Here is a 16129-nt window from a genome sequence, read left to right on the forward strand (position 1 = left end):
TCCCAACCTTAAACTCGCTCTCTAGCATCAGTAAGTTTTTTTCTTTGCAATATGTATTACGGTTTTAATAAGCTGAACATGATGTTAATCACAGTTAAAAGTGGTTCTGAAGTGGCATTGATTGAAGAATGTGAGAGGCTATTTTATTATCAGCGCATAGTAAGATTCTCACATGATTCACAAGTGCATATAAATGGGTGTTAATGAATGAGACAACTCTTGTGTAGGCCACAAGAGCTTGTTCAAATCCTGAACCTGTTCACTGGACAGATGCTGAATGATTTTAACACAAATGGAATAGCGATTGAGGTTTAAATTTAGAACAAGTCAACGTGACAAAAGTCTTGTCTGTCTGTTCAGATGGACATGAAAGATCCTATGGCACTATTGGAAAAGAAAAGGGAGTTATTTTGTTGTTCTGGTCAACAATCCTCCAAATATTAGTCACTTACTCCATGGCTGTTTGTAGGACATTGCTGTGTGCAACTGGGTTGTGAATGATGTTCAAGTGCAAGCATGCAGTCACTACTATTTGCAGTAATTACTGTGAAATGTTTTGAGATGTCTCAACGACATGAAACACACTCTGTCATAGGCAAGGATCATTTTATTATTAGAGTACTATCAAATAATTCACCAAAAGATTGAAACTCTTTATTCTAAATGAAAGTACAAATCATGCAGCTTATCGGAATAAAACAGTGATCTGATAAACATGTGCAGTTATAAAACAGGATTGATAAAGAAATCGAAACATGTGCTTTCCATTGTTTTTTTCTTGTTCTTCCCTTCTCTCTTTGGGGGTGGGGAAGGGTCTGGGTGGGTGCAGAGTAGCTAATCTTGCACATATGTAATGAAAAGCATGATCATGCTTTGTTTAGCCAATGAACGGGAAGTTTTATTTTCTGAGTGTTCAGCAGCTGCTTTATCAAGTGCAGTGTCTTAAATTAGGAAAAGGGAAGAGTTTGGCAATGTTTCAACCCTGTTTGACTGATGGAGGCGTTCAGAAGTCTTTCGGAGTCATGGCACTCCTGGTATTTTATCACCTGGCATCAATTGTAGTGCTTTTCACCACGGTGTGCATCAGCCACTGCTGCTTTAACCCCTGGAGCACTACACTTCTTGTTGAATACCACATTTCCAGCATGCACTTCTTGGTATTGTATAATCTGCAAACCTCTGTGAACATCTTGGGAATATTTCAAAAGAAAATGTGCATGTGTATATATACGGCAATCGACAGACAGTTGCTTGTGAATCACAATAGCCTCTCGTAGGTTTCATTTTCAGTTGTCCCCCTTTACGCTACCGTCAGAAAGCTCGGCAGTTTCTGGACTCTTTAACAGCATGAGAACGAGACTTCAGAAATCAGAGATGTGAGCGCATGCCCTGTAGTCAGAAACATAATCTGTGATCTTTCAGCTCGCTGAGAGGCATCCACTCTTCCCTCCTGCTTGGGATAGAATGCTTCAATTGCATTCCCAATGAGCATTCCTCTAAGGAGGACCACCCTACTTGGGCTACCCAGGGTGCAAGTAAAGCTAACTGGATGAAACTGTCTTGGTTACCACAGGCTAATGGGATATACATTCTAGTTCTGAACAAAGGCCTCCTCAGAGATATTTTTCTACCGGAATAATTTTTTTGGCAGTAATTGTCAAGAGACTTTCAAATCTGGACCAGGTTTACCTTAAAATAAATCAGCGTTATAAATGGGACTTAAGTGTACACAGTTGATTAAGGCAGAACATTTATTTTCCTTCTATTGACGGTCTTTGAACTTGAAATGTCTTCTTGGTGTCAGCCTGGTTCAGTTGATAGCACTCTCGCCTCAGAGAAAGAATGTTGTTGGTTCAAGCCCCATGTTAACACTTTGAGCTCAATCTAAACTGACACCCCAATACAAGATGGGGGAGCCCTGCATTGTCGGAGGTGCCATCCCTCAAATGAGATGTTAAATCAAGTGCCATCTGCCTGTTTAGGTTGATGTCAAAATCCCATTGCACTACTTGAAAAAGAGAAGTATTCTGATCAATAATCCCCAGATAAAAGGGGTCATTCAATGTATGACTGTTTGTGGGATATTGCTGTGCACAAAATGCACAGTCACTACACTTCACAGTAAATCCTGTAAAGCACTATGAAACACACTCCTGAAAGGTGCTGTATCAAATACAAGGATTATTATTAATTCCCCTGCCCCAATCAATCAACTTTACAGATTTCCCTATTTCCTCACCATTCTGAACAAGAAAGAAGCTCATTCCAGACAGTGTAATGGGAGATGATGCTTCCTGAAATTTTTCCTTCCTTTCTATGTCTTCAGTCAGCAATTTACACCTCCTAGCCCCCCTCCCCTGCCCCCTACGCTGTGCAGTAAATCACAGGCCCCAACAATCTTACCCGCACCAAAGCAAAGCCAGTCGTCGCACCAGCATTCAATGCTGCTTCAGACTTAATGTTTTTCTTACTTTTGTGAATTTACTCTGCCCCTCTTGCTATCCATATCGTGAAGGTGGTGACTCTTGCTGGGTGGCAGTTGTCATATTGATTCCAGCCGGGAAAGTAAGATGTTGGGTGAGACGATCTTAACCCAGTTCCATTGTCCAGACGTTCAAACTTTAATTTTTCACCTTCGTAACCCAGGGCCACTGTGGCTGAGATCAATTAACTCAGCAACAACAAAGAATAAGACCTTCGACCTTCTGGTTTCTGTAGTTTGGGCTTTGAATGTTAATTAACACCTCATGGTATCTCTACCCACTGGTCCTCCAGCAGAGCGTGCACCTGGGCAGATTTGCTAAGCATGTCTCAAGATTCCTCTATGTAGTTTGGACTGTTCGCCTAATGCCCTTCTGTTTTCCATTATGAAAGGAAGTGTAGTCAATTTTTTTTGACAAAAGGCAGTTTCAATGCCCAGGAGCATCAGCAGAATTCAACTGGGAATTTTGTGCATCTTGACAGATCAACAAGGGAGGTAAGCTAAACCAAATTCTGAACTCAAAGTGACCTGACACAAGATGTGTTACGACAATCTGAATACCTGAGTTTGCCTCAATCCAGGCACGGTCGGACTGTTCCTTTTAATAAGCGCAGCACCACCCAGTGCACAGTGACTAAATCTACATCTGCGTGAGTTACTCACATTTTTGCTGTCCTACCAAGTGTCCTCTTCTCAGGTTTCTTGACTTCTCTCTGGCCAGAGGCATAACAGGAATAGTGTGTGTATGTGCCGTCTGTGTGTTTTTACACTTCTTACCTCCTTGCTTCCTGGAGTAACCTGATTGTTAACAGCGGTCATGGACTATGTCCATATGGTACTCTCAGTGTAGCCCTCCTTCCCCCTCTCCTGGGGGCCCTGAGCCGATGTGCTGTCACTGGGTCTCCACTTATAGAGCTACCTGGCTTCAAATGCTACCTGAGCCAAATATAATACGGTAAACTCCTGATAACTCATCACTTTAAGGGGAAAGGGCTCAGTGACGAGTTATCAGGAGTGGCCAGTTAGGCATGTGTATAAATACATAAATAAATGTGGCTGGGATATTGACAGCATGATGACTTGAGTGGTTGTGACAAGTTAAGACAGAGTTGCCCGCTCCCTCTGTTCAGCGGGCTCCGCCCTGCTCCATGTCTCCCACCCGACCCGCCCTACCATCGGTGGCTGGGCTTTCAGCCTCTCTACCCCCACACTCTGGAACTCCATCCCACGGTCCCTTCGCCTCACTTCCTCCCTTGCCTCCTTGAAGGCTGCTCCCAAAACCCTTCTCTTTGATCGTGCCTTTGGTCTCCCTCCACCTCTCTGCCTTCCCTCACCCCTACACCACCCCTCCCCCACGCTCGGACCCCGACACCTGACTATTCAGCATTTTGGGACATCCTCCCGACGTGAAAGGCGCTCTATAAATGTAATTTTGTTGTTGTTGAGTTGAATTATCAGTAGTTTACTGTCATATATTAGGGCACGAAATTGGGATCAACAAAATGCTTAGCGAGTAAACTTGCATTGGTGAGAATTATTGTTATAGTATGTTGGCCAAGTGGAGACAGTCACCTGTACTGTTCCTAACCTGGTAGGATATGAGGCAGACATTGGCTGGTTCAAATAGATAATTGTTCGAATTCCCAAAGCAATGCATCCCTCACTTTAAACCACAGCATTTATATAGCACCCTTCACATGCCTCGGAGTACATTACAGGGATGCTGTTGGACTCTGAGCAAGGGGTGGCCGTAGGTGCATTTGAAGAATAAGGAATTGAGCCGGGATTTAAAAACAGAAGAGAGGAGGGAGTTCCAGAGGATAGAGGTGTAGTTCTGAAGGTTCAGCCACCGATGGTGGTGTGGAAAGGCTGGATGATGTACAGCGAGCCTAAGTTAGTTCAGCAGAGGGGGCGAATCGAGGAGTATGGCAGGAGAAGATTGGATCAAGGGGAGAGAGGAAACCTCAGTCGTCCCTGATAGCCTAGTGTTGATGAGATGGAGATGCATCTGTGGTGGTAATAAAGCCATTTAATTCTTGGCAGACATGAGTGACTTGGAAGTACACACCCCCTAGTTGTAATAATTTATTGGATCCATCATGGTTAAAACGACACATCAAAGCTATGTTCTGAGTACGATGATTATGCCCAGAGTGCCGTGCACAAGTCATTATAGACTGGATTAGTACCCATCCAATTTAGAATTCCCGAAACCACTTTACAATGCCTGTGGGTACTTTATCCCAGCATAGGTCATTACCTCCGAGAGTGAGGTGAGGGATTCACGTGCATCCCTGGTCTAATAATATGCTTTAAAATAAGACATATTACAAAGTCAATGCAGTCCAGGTACAAATTTAAAAAAACATTTCTTGGAAATATGAATAGCTTTGTGACCCTGTTTGTTGATAAATATGCTTTAAAAGGAACAAAGCTTTCTTTTCAGGTTGGTCGTCTCTGTTAAGAATGGTCAAATCCAGTAGTTTGGCGGCATTCCTTTGGAAGTTCAAACATCTGGTCAGCTACTATAGGACTGGCGTTTGGATAATGGCTGCAAGTCATTAGGGCAGCACTCAAGCTGAACTCACTTTCCCCGGGCATTGATTTATGTCCTTGCGCATTCCCTTAACCATTTCTTTCAAGTGTGTCTGGTCTAGTTGAGAGTAAAAAGGAAAAGTGCTCTCTCTTCCTCCACCCCCCGCACCCCCACACCAAAACTCAATGGGGGCAAGCTGTTCATTTGATATTCCATGTCCAATTTTGCACATAAATCTTCATGTGGTCACAAAGCACATGTGATATTGTTTAGAAAGGGGAGGCCTATGCCATCAGGGTTTTCTGGCTTGCAATATGCCTGCTTTGAATTGAGTCGTGTGTGTTGAACAGTATTCTGACGGTGACAAGCTGCAAAGATCTGCTACTTTGATTTGATGCTGAGTGTACTGCTCCCCAACCACCGCATTATTTATTTTCTTCAGACACCTCTCTCCCCTTTCATTCCCCCCACCATCCTCCCCACCCCAGCTAGAGAGAGGATGGGAATTGAATGGGTTAATATTTTGCCAAAATGATGCTGTACAGCTCTCTGATAGGCACTGTTATTAATAATAACAGTAATAATCCTTGCATTTGATATAGAGCCTTATCACATCATCGAGGTATCTCAAAGTTCTTCACAGGCTGTACTGTAAAGTGATGTGACTGTGTGTCAATATTGTGGACGAACACCCATTTCTCTCCGTCCAGCTTCTTTCCCCTCCTGCCCTCCCCCAATCCCGTGAAGCTGCCTGACTCCTGTTCCCAAGAAAGAAAATGGAAACCTGTGGGGAATTACAGATGCAGTCCATAAGTCCATACATATCTTACCGCCCTGTTGCACAGCGTGGTGGAGCTCCTTTCCACATGTGCAAAGGCAATTTTTTTCCCCCTCCTTAATGCTGCCTTCAAGATGTTGGGCATTGCGGCTTGTGCAGGAAAAAAGCACACTTCCCCACAGCGGCCCTCAACACAGCTACTGTTCTTTTGTTATTAGCATGGCACAAGTCGAGCAGATTCTTTCCAAATCCATCGGAAGTGCTTGGAAATCTCACCTCCATTCTTTTATCTTAAAAAAACTACTGTTTCCAATTATCTTTCCCTTCCTCTCTTGAACTGTTACTGGATTAATTCAGTGCAGACCAGTGATGAAATATGCTCTGTACGTTTTGCCAGCAGCCTCTGCAACTGCACTTCACCACTGAGCCCAGGGGGATGGAGCCCACTGGAAAGTAGTCCAATGTGAGCTTGTTGAGGTTGGCAAGATCTTTGCCATTATGATTTTCAGCTGTCGATACGGAATGTGTTTCTTCTTTCATTTTTCCTTCCACACTCTCCCCATTTAATATTCGCTGCTATCTTGAAAGAACCAACAAGAGAGCAGAATGTGTGAAAATGAGACTTTTATCTGTGATATACGTGTTAGAGTTTAGGGCAGTGGTAATTAATCCATTTATAATTGATTAAGAAAGTAGCTCATCAGAATCCTCTGAATAGCTTTGTAGCTGATGAGATATTGCAGCTTTCAATATCTGTAAAGACATATAGTATACATGTATTGGGAACAGATACATCTTTTCAGCCCTCACCTGAAGTGGGAAATATTGTTTAATGTTCTATAATTGGTCAAATTTAATGAAGCATGCTGATTCTCAATGTTCCAGGCTCAGTTTATGGTCTGTGCAGAATTATCTAATCTCTGCCAAGGCATAAATGCAATGTTCTGGCCACTACAGTTCATTTAACCAATTAATGTTAAAAAACAGCCAGAATTTAGATCCATTGGTAACTAATAGAGAATGCGTGCAGACATAGGAACATCAGAACAGGTAGAGGCCATCAAACTAGTTTTATTAGACCTTGGTATATCTTTGAAATCCCAAACCTTGCCCTTTCACCGTACCCCTTAATACGTCCACTACCCATAGGATTGCAAGCTGGGTTCAGAAAGGCTGTGATAATCTGAAGAACCAAATTCACTATCTCAACTCCCATGTGAAGAATAATCACTTTGCGTAAGATAGCAGTTGATTGTGTGTCCCAGGGAGCTGTGGTCTAGCAAGAATCATTGTATTTGAGAGAGAAAGGGAGAAATTGAAGAAGTAAAAACAAATTCTTTGCATTATTATGGATCCTGCATCGGTAAATGACTGGAAATCCGTGGTGTAATTTTCAACATTCATGATATTCCTGACTACAGCTCAAGAGTGTTGCATTGCATGTGCAAAATACAATTTCTATGTTGAGTATTAAATAACACCGTAGCAAAGTGAAAATATAATCTGTGGACACTGAATAATGCATTACGTCACCTGTTACTTGCTTTGATTAATACAAATCACTGAATTTGTTTAGTCACATTCATATTTACTTATGTGCATTGGACACAACATAAAAGCTGTCTCGTGGGTCACATTAAATATCTTTAATATAAGAGTTATACACCCTGGTCGCTGCCTTAGCCACTTGGATAACGTTGGCTGGCACTTAGGTATTTAAGCAACTGTAATAATCCCTGCATTTGATTCAGTATCTATTATATTGAAATGTTTTGAAGCTCTTCATGGGGAATTGCTGTGAAATGTAGTGACTATATGCTAACAAATAGCTATTTTGCACACAAGGCTCTACTAACGGCAATGAGGTGAATGACCCATTTAATCTGGAAAATTGTTGGCTAGGACACATAGAGATACCCCCTTTTCTTTTCAAATAGTGTTATGGAACTTTCACATCCACCACAGGTGGGTGGGACCTTGTTTTACTGTCTCCTCTGTAGTATGGCACCTCCATACACAAGGCAATAGTGGAGTCCTGTAGCTCAGTGGTTAGAGCACTCGCTTTGCAAGCGAGAGACCTGAGTTCAATTCCAGGCAGAGGGCGAAACGTTGGGCAAGTTTCCTTACTCCACACGCCTAATAATAATCCCTCCAAAAAAACAAAAACAATAATAAATTGGTCATTTTCAATCTACGACTGTTTGTGGGACATTGCTGTGCGCAATTGGCTGCTGCGTTCGCCCACAAATATACAGTCAATTCACTTTACAGTGTCTTCTGTGAAGCGCTTTGGGACGTCCTCCCGACGTGAAAAGTGCTATATCAAATGCAAGGATTATTATTATTATTAATAGCACCTCAGTACTACACTGGACCATCAACTTGGATTGTGAGCTCAAACCTTAACGTAAGACGTGAAATCACAATCTTTTGATCCAGAGACAAGAGTGTTACCAACTGAACCAACTTCAACACTTTGGCAGTTGTATCTTTTCCCCTTCTTGCAGGACATGGCTGCAAAATCCCCCTTTCTTTCCTGTCCCACCAATAATGGTGATGTATTGACTTCATGTTGTATGAGAGCTGAAACAGCCTACCCTCTGACATTGTTCCCTGAGCTGCCTTTTTGCTGTGTGCATTGCTTATTGCTGTATTTATCTCAATGGTTTGAAAATGTAATGTTTCATGCTTTTTTTTCTGTTTTACAGTGGCAGATGAAAGCAATGTCAGGTCTCTGACAGTGCACCAGACAGGTAAGATAAATCTTAAGTCTGCACTTTCAGCACCCCCACCCTTTATGTGATAGACTTAGATGGTATTGTGACTAATTAGCTACCCAGAAGAATTTACCAGGGTAGTAAATGAGTGGGTAAGTCATTTGTGGGGTTACTGTGGCTGCTGCTATTTTGAGTTTAGTTCTTCAAAAATAAAGTAGAACACAAGAAAAGGGAGAAAGGTTTCAATGCTGCAACGACTTGTCCTGTACATGATCTCTGTTTAGTTACTTGTCTGCTAACTGAAGACTAGCGAGTATAAATATCATAATCCAAGCTGTTTATGTGGCTGTAATCTATCCTGTTACTGTATGTGTAAAACAGCATTTTATGTAGCGGAATGATTTATGTGGATTCCTTTTAAATATGTTACCTATTTTGATAAGTATCTGGATTTTTTTTAGAAGGCAAGTAGGTTCTATACTTAATTTGAGTGCTCTATAACTAATTCAAGACAGTTTCTGTGTTCCATTTTTTTAAAAAAAGCATATATCCAAATCTCTAACATTGTTAATCAATTGGCAGATCACTTTTCCAGGGGTAATCCCTTCAATAGATACATATAAAAATTTGGACACTCAATGTATGACTTTGGGACACTGATGTGCGCAATTGGCTGCCGGTTTCGCCCACAAAATATACAGCCAATTCACTTTACAGTATGTTCTGTGAAGCGCTTTGAGACGTCTTGAAGATATAAGGCGCTATATCAAATGTCAGGATTATTATATCATTATAATGAACAAATATCAGGAATTTGGGGGAGAATTCTTTACTGGATACTTCCGCCTGATTATATTGGTATCCCAGTCTTGAGACAAGAGGATTCAGCAGGGACTTCGTTAGAGGTGTTTAACATTTTAAATGGGATTGAAAAAAATGTTCATTGGCCAAGGTGAGTGTGTATGTAGTTGAGAGTTTGCTCATTCAGCCACTCACCTGCCAGTGATGAGCTGCCTGGGCTCATTAATGAGCGACTGACAGGTGTTTAGTCTGTGTTTGGTGTCTGTGCCATGGTGATGAGTCATGATCTGTGGAGGATAAAACTTTACAATGTGATTCAAATGGGTGGATTGATCGGAAGGCGAATTTCAACGGTAATCATGATGGATTGCTCTGCTGAAAGGCAGCAACAGAAATGGGAAAGGGCAGGTGAGTGTGTGATGCGGAGGGAAAGCCAGAAAGAGAGCAGCTCCTCCAAATCTAACATTAACTCCCTGGGCTATTGAATTTCCAGGGAATAATATTTTCCCCATGTGTACGTGAGAGATAAAGTCCCTATTAATGTTGACCAATTTCGCATAACTAAACTCAGTTACATACTCTCATACAGTACTGAGTGTGCACCATTTAAGCAAGGAAGTCGTTATTTGATAGACCTGCACTGATGCCACCACAGGAGGATGTGTTTCTGACAGGTGAACACCATCTTTAATCAGTAAGTTATGCAGAAATTCACATTTGTGGTTTTGTTCGTCATTTTATTTTTAGAAAAAAACAGAATATCCATATTCTCTGTGAGCTCAGCATTAGCCAATTTGTGGTACAAAACAATACAAATTACATTTACATAGCGCCTTACACATTGTAAGGATGCCCCAAGGCACTTAACAGTCCTAGCTTGGCACCCTTGGATGAATGAGTGTGGTACAGGGCAAAGTTGTCCACTACGTTAGCAACTTGCCACATGTGGGCAAATTGGGAATCCAGATGTGGCAAAATTGCATTTTCGTTAAAAAAATAATCAATGGGCACTATCGTTGGGTATGTGATCTCAACACTCATATTAACACGGCATATGCTTATGCACTTTGACCTTTTTTGTAGATTTGTTGGTAAAATGAAAGATGAAAAGCGACTTGTGCAAGTGTTTTTTGATCGTATGGCTTTACTTCCTTGGTTTACTGCTTATTGGTTATCTGCTAAAATAGCATGTAACACGGGTGGAAAAGCAGGATTTCAGCACCATGGAAACACCAGCAGTATTTTATGTAGAGAGCAGCTGTCAATCATGGTTTAACTTGATCAATAACTTGACAAGTTATGGCAAAGGGCATCCAACCATTCTGGTGCATCTCACGAAAGAAAAATAAAGAGAAGACTGCAAAGTTTTGCATTAAATGGCAGTAGATGTTTTTAAGCAGAAGTTTAAGTAAATATACATGTAAACACACATATGAAGTACATTCACCTGTAAGGTGTTTTCTACTCAAAATTAGTGCATGTGGCTAAAATGGTGTCCATGTAGCCACAAATGTGGCTAGTCAGCCATTTCTATTAGACGACACTGGTGTAGAGGACGCGTTGGCATGAAAGCACATGAGTGAGAACCCTTGGGTGTATTTCTGCTCATTGGCATTGACGTTTTCGGAGACCCAGTGCTGGATTTGTTCATAATAGTGTCTTATCATTGGCTAACACCCACCTGTAGCCTTCAGGTTATTTCTAGGCAAAGTCATGCTGAGTGACATTCAGCCTCGCTCGAAACCTGCAATTAACTTCATACAAAAAAGTATCACTGTTGGCAATGTTGATGGTAACAAATGTAATTGTTGTTTGAAATTGCCCTGTGGTAATTTTTTTTGAAAATAGGATAACCCAGAGGAAATCCTAGGCTGAAATCTAATCTAATAGCAGTTCAGTGAGATTCATTAACCAATCAAGCTTCACTCCTGCAGATTACAGTGCCATCTGAACTCCCTCATATTAGATTACTGCCTGTAATTCACTCCCTGCCATGCTATGTTCTGTAGTTTCTGGAAATGTGTCTTGGACAAATTTAAAGAATTGGAATGGTTGGGGAGGGGGCCAGAGATCAGTGGGCGGACAGATTAGATCAGTATTTGAGCGGTGGTTGTATTCAGTTACCAATCCATCGCTGTGAGTGAGGATCACTGTTATTGATGCTGGTTATACCTTCAGCTTTACTGTGACAGATTAGGCCTTGATGCTTGGCAGCATGCATGGTCACACACATGTGGAATGCAGTTGTCCAGGGGAATGCTTGTTCTGCAGTTACTTTTGATGGGTTTTATACTTTGGCTTACAGGAAATGCTTACCTTCACTCTTTGCGTCCAGATTGGAACTTGTAGGTTGTTAGTATACCTTGTCAGGGCACTGACAGTCTCCTGCTTTTTTTTGTATTCTTTTTGTTTTTGGACTTTCATAAAGATACGTATGGGATGTCCTCCTGACGTGAAAGGCGCTTTATAAATGGAATCTTGTTGTTGTTGTTGTTGTTGATACATTGCACTAGTTATAGTTTAGCAGTTGTTTAAGTGGTGGCATCAGAGGAGAGCTTTTCAGTAGCCAAGCCATTAGTGAAAGCACCACAATCGAATGAAACAACAACAAGACTTTGCATTAATATAGCGCCCTCCACGCAGGTTAGCGTCTTAGAGCGCTTAACAGTGACGGAGCATAATGGCTGAAAGCACGACCTCCGAATGTCTGTGTCTCTTCACAAATTTTATTTGGCTCTAAGGGCATGATGAGCCACCGCGTTCCCCTTCCTGTGGATGGCCCCTGGCCCCAGCTGGAGCGGAAGAAGAGATAGAGGCATTCTATTCTCCAGCTGGTCATGCTGCTGTGTTAACAGCAGCCCAACTAAGCGAGGAGTCAAGGATGACTTTAAAAAGGGTAACACTAGATCATACACGTTGCATCTGATTGTCTTCTAAACCAGCCTGGCAGTATTGCCATTCCGCACACTGGAAATTCAGTATATTCTGTGCAGCGCTTTGAGACGTCTCGCAGAAGTGATAAGGCACTATATCAAAATGCAAGGATTATCATTGTTGGTAGAGATCAGCTTGCGTTTGGAGCAGCAGAGTGCATTTTATGTGGCAAATTGTAAAGGCCTGCGCACTGGTGTTGCTTGTTTGGCAAGTGGTGGGTTAGGGCGCCAGCGAAGGGGACATCGCTGAGAGACGTAAATGAAATAGCAAGATGCTCTTGCCTGATCACAGCACCTGTTGCTTTTCCCCTGTAATTCAGCAAAAGCTGAAAAGTGTTTGAAAATGATCTGTTCATAATCAAAGTCGGAAACAAAATGCATCTAGTAAAAAAAATTGAAATTGCTTCTCCCTTTGTATCTTGTAGGATTAACCAGCATCAGAATTCGAACAAAATAGATGTCATTGCTCATTACTATTTGCTTAGCGAATTGGCACGCAGCATTTGCAGTCTGAAAAGCACAGGTGGTAAGGATTAAAGATAACCTTGATACAGTGAGGCCAGAATGTTTTAAAAAAAGTGCATTTCTCTTTAGTTTGATTAAGAGCTTCCAACATTGATAATAACAAGCAACTAAGTCGCTCTCAGCAGGAATTCGTGTTTCTACCTTTAATATTGATTCCATGCCTTTGGGCAGAGTGTATCCTGTACTGGGTTACCTTGGACTTGGCAGCCAGGCTGATAAGGATTTACATTTCTACAATTGCTCATACTGCTCCTCTTCCTTTTTTGTTATCAGATTGATCTAGCAGAAGATAAGGAAAGAATATGCAGCTGGGGGAAGGGTGTAGAAGTGGGACATAATAATTGATGTCAGCATATGTCCTGTATGTTTCAGTCTAATGTACTATGTACTTATGCATCTGTATCATGATAACTTTGTATAGTGCTTTTCACCTAAAATAAACCTCTCATGGTGCCTTACAAAATACCCTGGATTAGAAATGAAAACAAATGCAGTGGCAGCTAAACTGCGCTCGTTCAATCACATCAATGATAAGAAGATGGGAGCAGCCAATTAAAGAATATTACTGATAATCCTTACATTTGGTCCAGTGCCTTTCATTTTGGACGACATCTCAAAGCGCTTCACAGGATATACTGTAAATGGTAGTGGTTGCGTATATTGGAGGAGGCCGGGCAGCCACTTTCTGCACAGGGATGAAGTGAGTAATTCCCACAAACAGCCATGAAGTGAGCAAACCATTTTTATATGTAAGGATACTGGGAGAAACTGCCTTCAGTTTATTTGAATTTGGGGCACAAATTTGGATGAAGGAGTATAAACCAGGATAACATAGTCCCTAAGATGATACACCAATGCAGTGCTGGGGGGCGTTGCATTGTCAGAGCTACCGTCCTTTGGATGAGATGTCAAACCGAGGTCCCATCTGTCTGTTCAGGTGGACGTTAAAAATTGGCACGATTCCAAAAGAGAAGGGTGTTTCTGCCGGTGTCCTGGCCAACAATCTCCCTCTTCGATCTCTACTCTCTTTGAGATGTCTCGATGACTTGATGAGGCGCTATATCAAATGCAAGGATCATCATCATTATAATAACTGAGAGAAATATGCCACGTGTTGTGTCGATTTTGTCAACGTGAATCACAAGGCACATGGGATGATAATCCTGTAGCAAATATCTGTACAAATGAAGACAAAATGTCTGTCTGCTGTCCGACAAGAACGCAATAACCGATTGATGTAGAGACATGGTTTAGCTCATTGGAAAGGTCGTGCATGGGAGAGCGTCATGGACATGTTTTGTTGGGGGGATCTCCTATCATTGATGAGCTATATTAAAAATTATATTAAAAACTTTAATTGAGCCTCCAAAAAGGTATTCTGCAACAAAGCAGCAACAGAAGTCACACATCCTTCCAGAGAGATACATCTATATTAATAAAGACAAAATGTCTGTCTATGTGCCTGTCTAACCGACTGACATAGAGACATGATTTATACCTCATTGGAAAGGTCTTGCACTGGGGAGTATCATGGGCGTATTTTTTTCGGGGATCTCCGAAGGTGACCTAAACAAGCTCTTCACCAATGTATGGTTTCCAACAAGAAGTCCTCCCAACCTGGAGCCCTCCCACAGGAGGCCTCCCACTGAGGCCTCCCAACAGGAGTCTTCCCACTGAGTCTTCACGCTGAGTCCTCCCAACAGAAGTCCTCCCAAAAGGATATGTGTGCAAATATGTGAACAAGGAATGCTAACGAGTTCAATAGCACATTTTCTTAATCTTAAGGTATAAAGATGCCTAAGAAATGAAGATCAAGCCTTTCAAGGACAATTAAAAGTGCCAGACGAAAGAGGGAAGGCCGATTAAATGGAAGTGGTTACAAGAGTAGCTGCAACGGGTACAGCTAGTATAACATAAACCGTATACAATAGCTGCAGTCTATACGCTATAGTCTTAGCATTGTTTGATGTAGCCCATTCAGGAAAGTTTTACATTAACGTAGGTTTCCCATCTCCAAATATTTTGGGGGCTTCTTGGGGAAAAGACTTATTTTTTATATTTTCTGCACCTTTTCTTATATCTGTGGAGTTGGTGCCCTCAGACCTGTATCAGACAGGGCTTGTTGTGGCTGCTTCTATTGCCCCACTATCGGCGGGCGGGCCTTCCGCCACTCTGCACCCACCCTCTGGACCTCCATTGCGCAATCCCTCCGTCTCGCCCCCTCCCTCGCCACCTTCAAGACCCACCTCAAGACCCTCCTCTTCGACCGTGCTTTCGATCTCCCTGCTTCCTCCCCTGCCCTCCCCCTCTCGCACCCTGACCCTCAGCTTGAATCCGTAACTCTCTCTGTCCAGTGCCTTAGGACGTCCTCCCAATATGAAACGCCCTGTACAAATGTAATTTTGTTGTTGTTGCTTCTGCTCCTCATTCACATGGTAGCTTCATTCTTGCCCCCTGAGAGGCTGTTAATATGAGAAAAAATCTTCTACCGTAACAGTCCTTGTGCAGCCCCAGCTGTTCATAGTTTGTGGAAAACAAAATAAGCTTAAATATATTTTATGTGCCTTGTAACCTCATATACCATAAACACATGATTCCATAATTGAAGTTAGACAATCTACTATTTTTTTCTCTTAACTCTTGAATTCAGAGGGTTTTTTTTCCTGTCCACCTTCGATTATGATACTCTAGTAGTTTAGAATGGATGAATGACTGTGGTGCGGGAATTGTATCCGTGTGTATGGAAGGAAAGTATGCTCAATAATAATAAATAAATAATAATAATCCTTGCATTTGGTATAGCCACTTTGGAATTATGACCCAAAGCGCTTCATAGGATATACTGTGAAGTTCAGTGACTAGATGTTTGTGGATGGAACATGTGTTCGTATGAGTGGGGAAGTTGATGTATGGATAATTGGGAAGAGGGGTGGAAACTGGCATTAAGAAACTCTTATCATTATTTTTGTTCTGATGGTTCACCAATGGATATATGTAGTTTGTAATACTGAGCTCTGTAGGTCCCATTATTAATCTCTCTCTCTCACTGATTCTGAGTCAGCTGAGCTCAATGTGGACAACATTGGTGATTTTTCTTTCAACACAAATCACCTATAACTACAAAGACATGGGTACGAGTAAGGCAGTTCATAGCCTGAGCTCTGATTATTTGATCTGCAATTTTCTTTTTCTCCTGAAGGAGTAGTTTATCCTGGAGTGGCAGCAGCCCTCTAATGGCTGCTCTAAAGCCCTTTAATGCTTTGTCATCTCAACCATCCCCTTACCTGTTATTGACATTGACGTTCTCTAGTGGGGGAGGTTGGGGGTGGGGAGGGAGTGGTTCACTGACAACAAAAG

The 16129-nt window shown here is 42.0% G+C and overlaps 1 protein-coding gene across 1 annotated transcript in view; it reads left to right on the forward strand.

Moving 5' to 3' along the window:
• pard3bb (par-3 family cell polarity regulator beta b) overlaps positions 1-16129 on the forward strand; it is a 394398-nt gene that overhangs the window by 210509 nt on the left and 167760 nt on the right. Inside the window, exons 17-18 of the mRNA XM_042336226.1 lie at positions 8505-8549; positions 9381-9465. Of these exons, the coding sequence (XP_042192160.1) occupies positions 8505-8549; positions 9381-9465 (130 nt within the window). The remainder of the gene's footprint in view (positions 1-8504; positions 8550-9380; positions 9466-16129) is intronic.

Source organism: Callorhinchus milii, unplaced genomic scaffold, assembly GCF_018977255.1.
Source record: "Callorhinchus milii isolate IMCB2004 unplaced genomic scaffold, IMCB_Cmil_1.0 Scaffold6, whole genome shotgun sequence".
Taxonomy (NCBI): Eukaryota; Metazoa; Chordata; class Chondrichthyes; order Chimaeriformes; family Callorhinchidae; genus Callorhinchus; species Callorhinchus milii.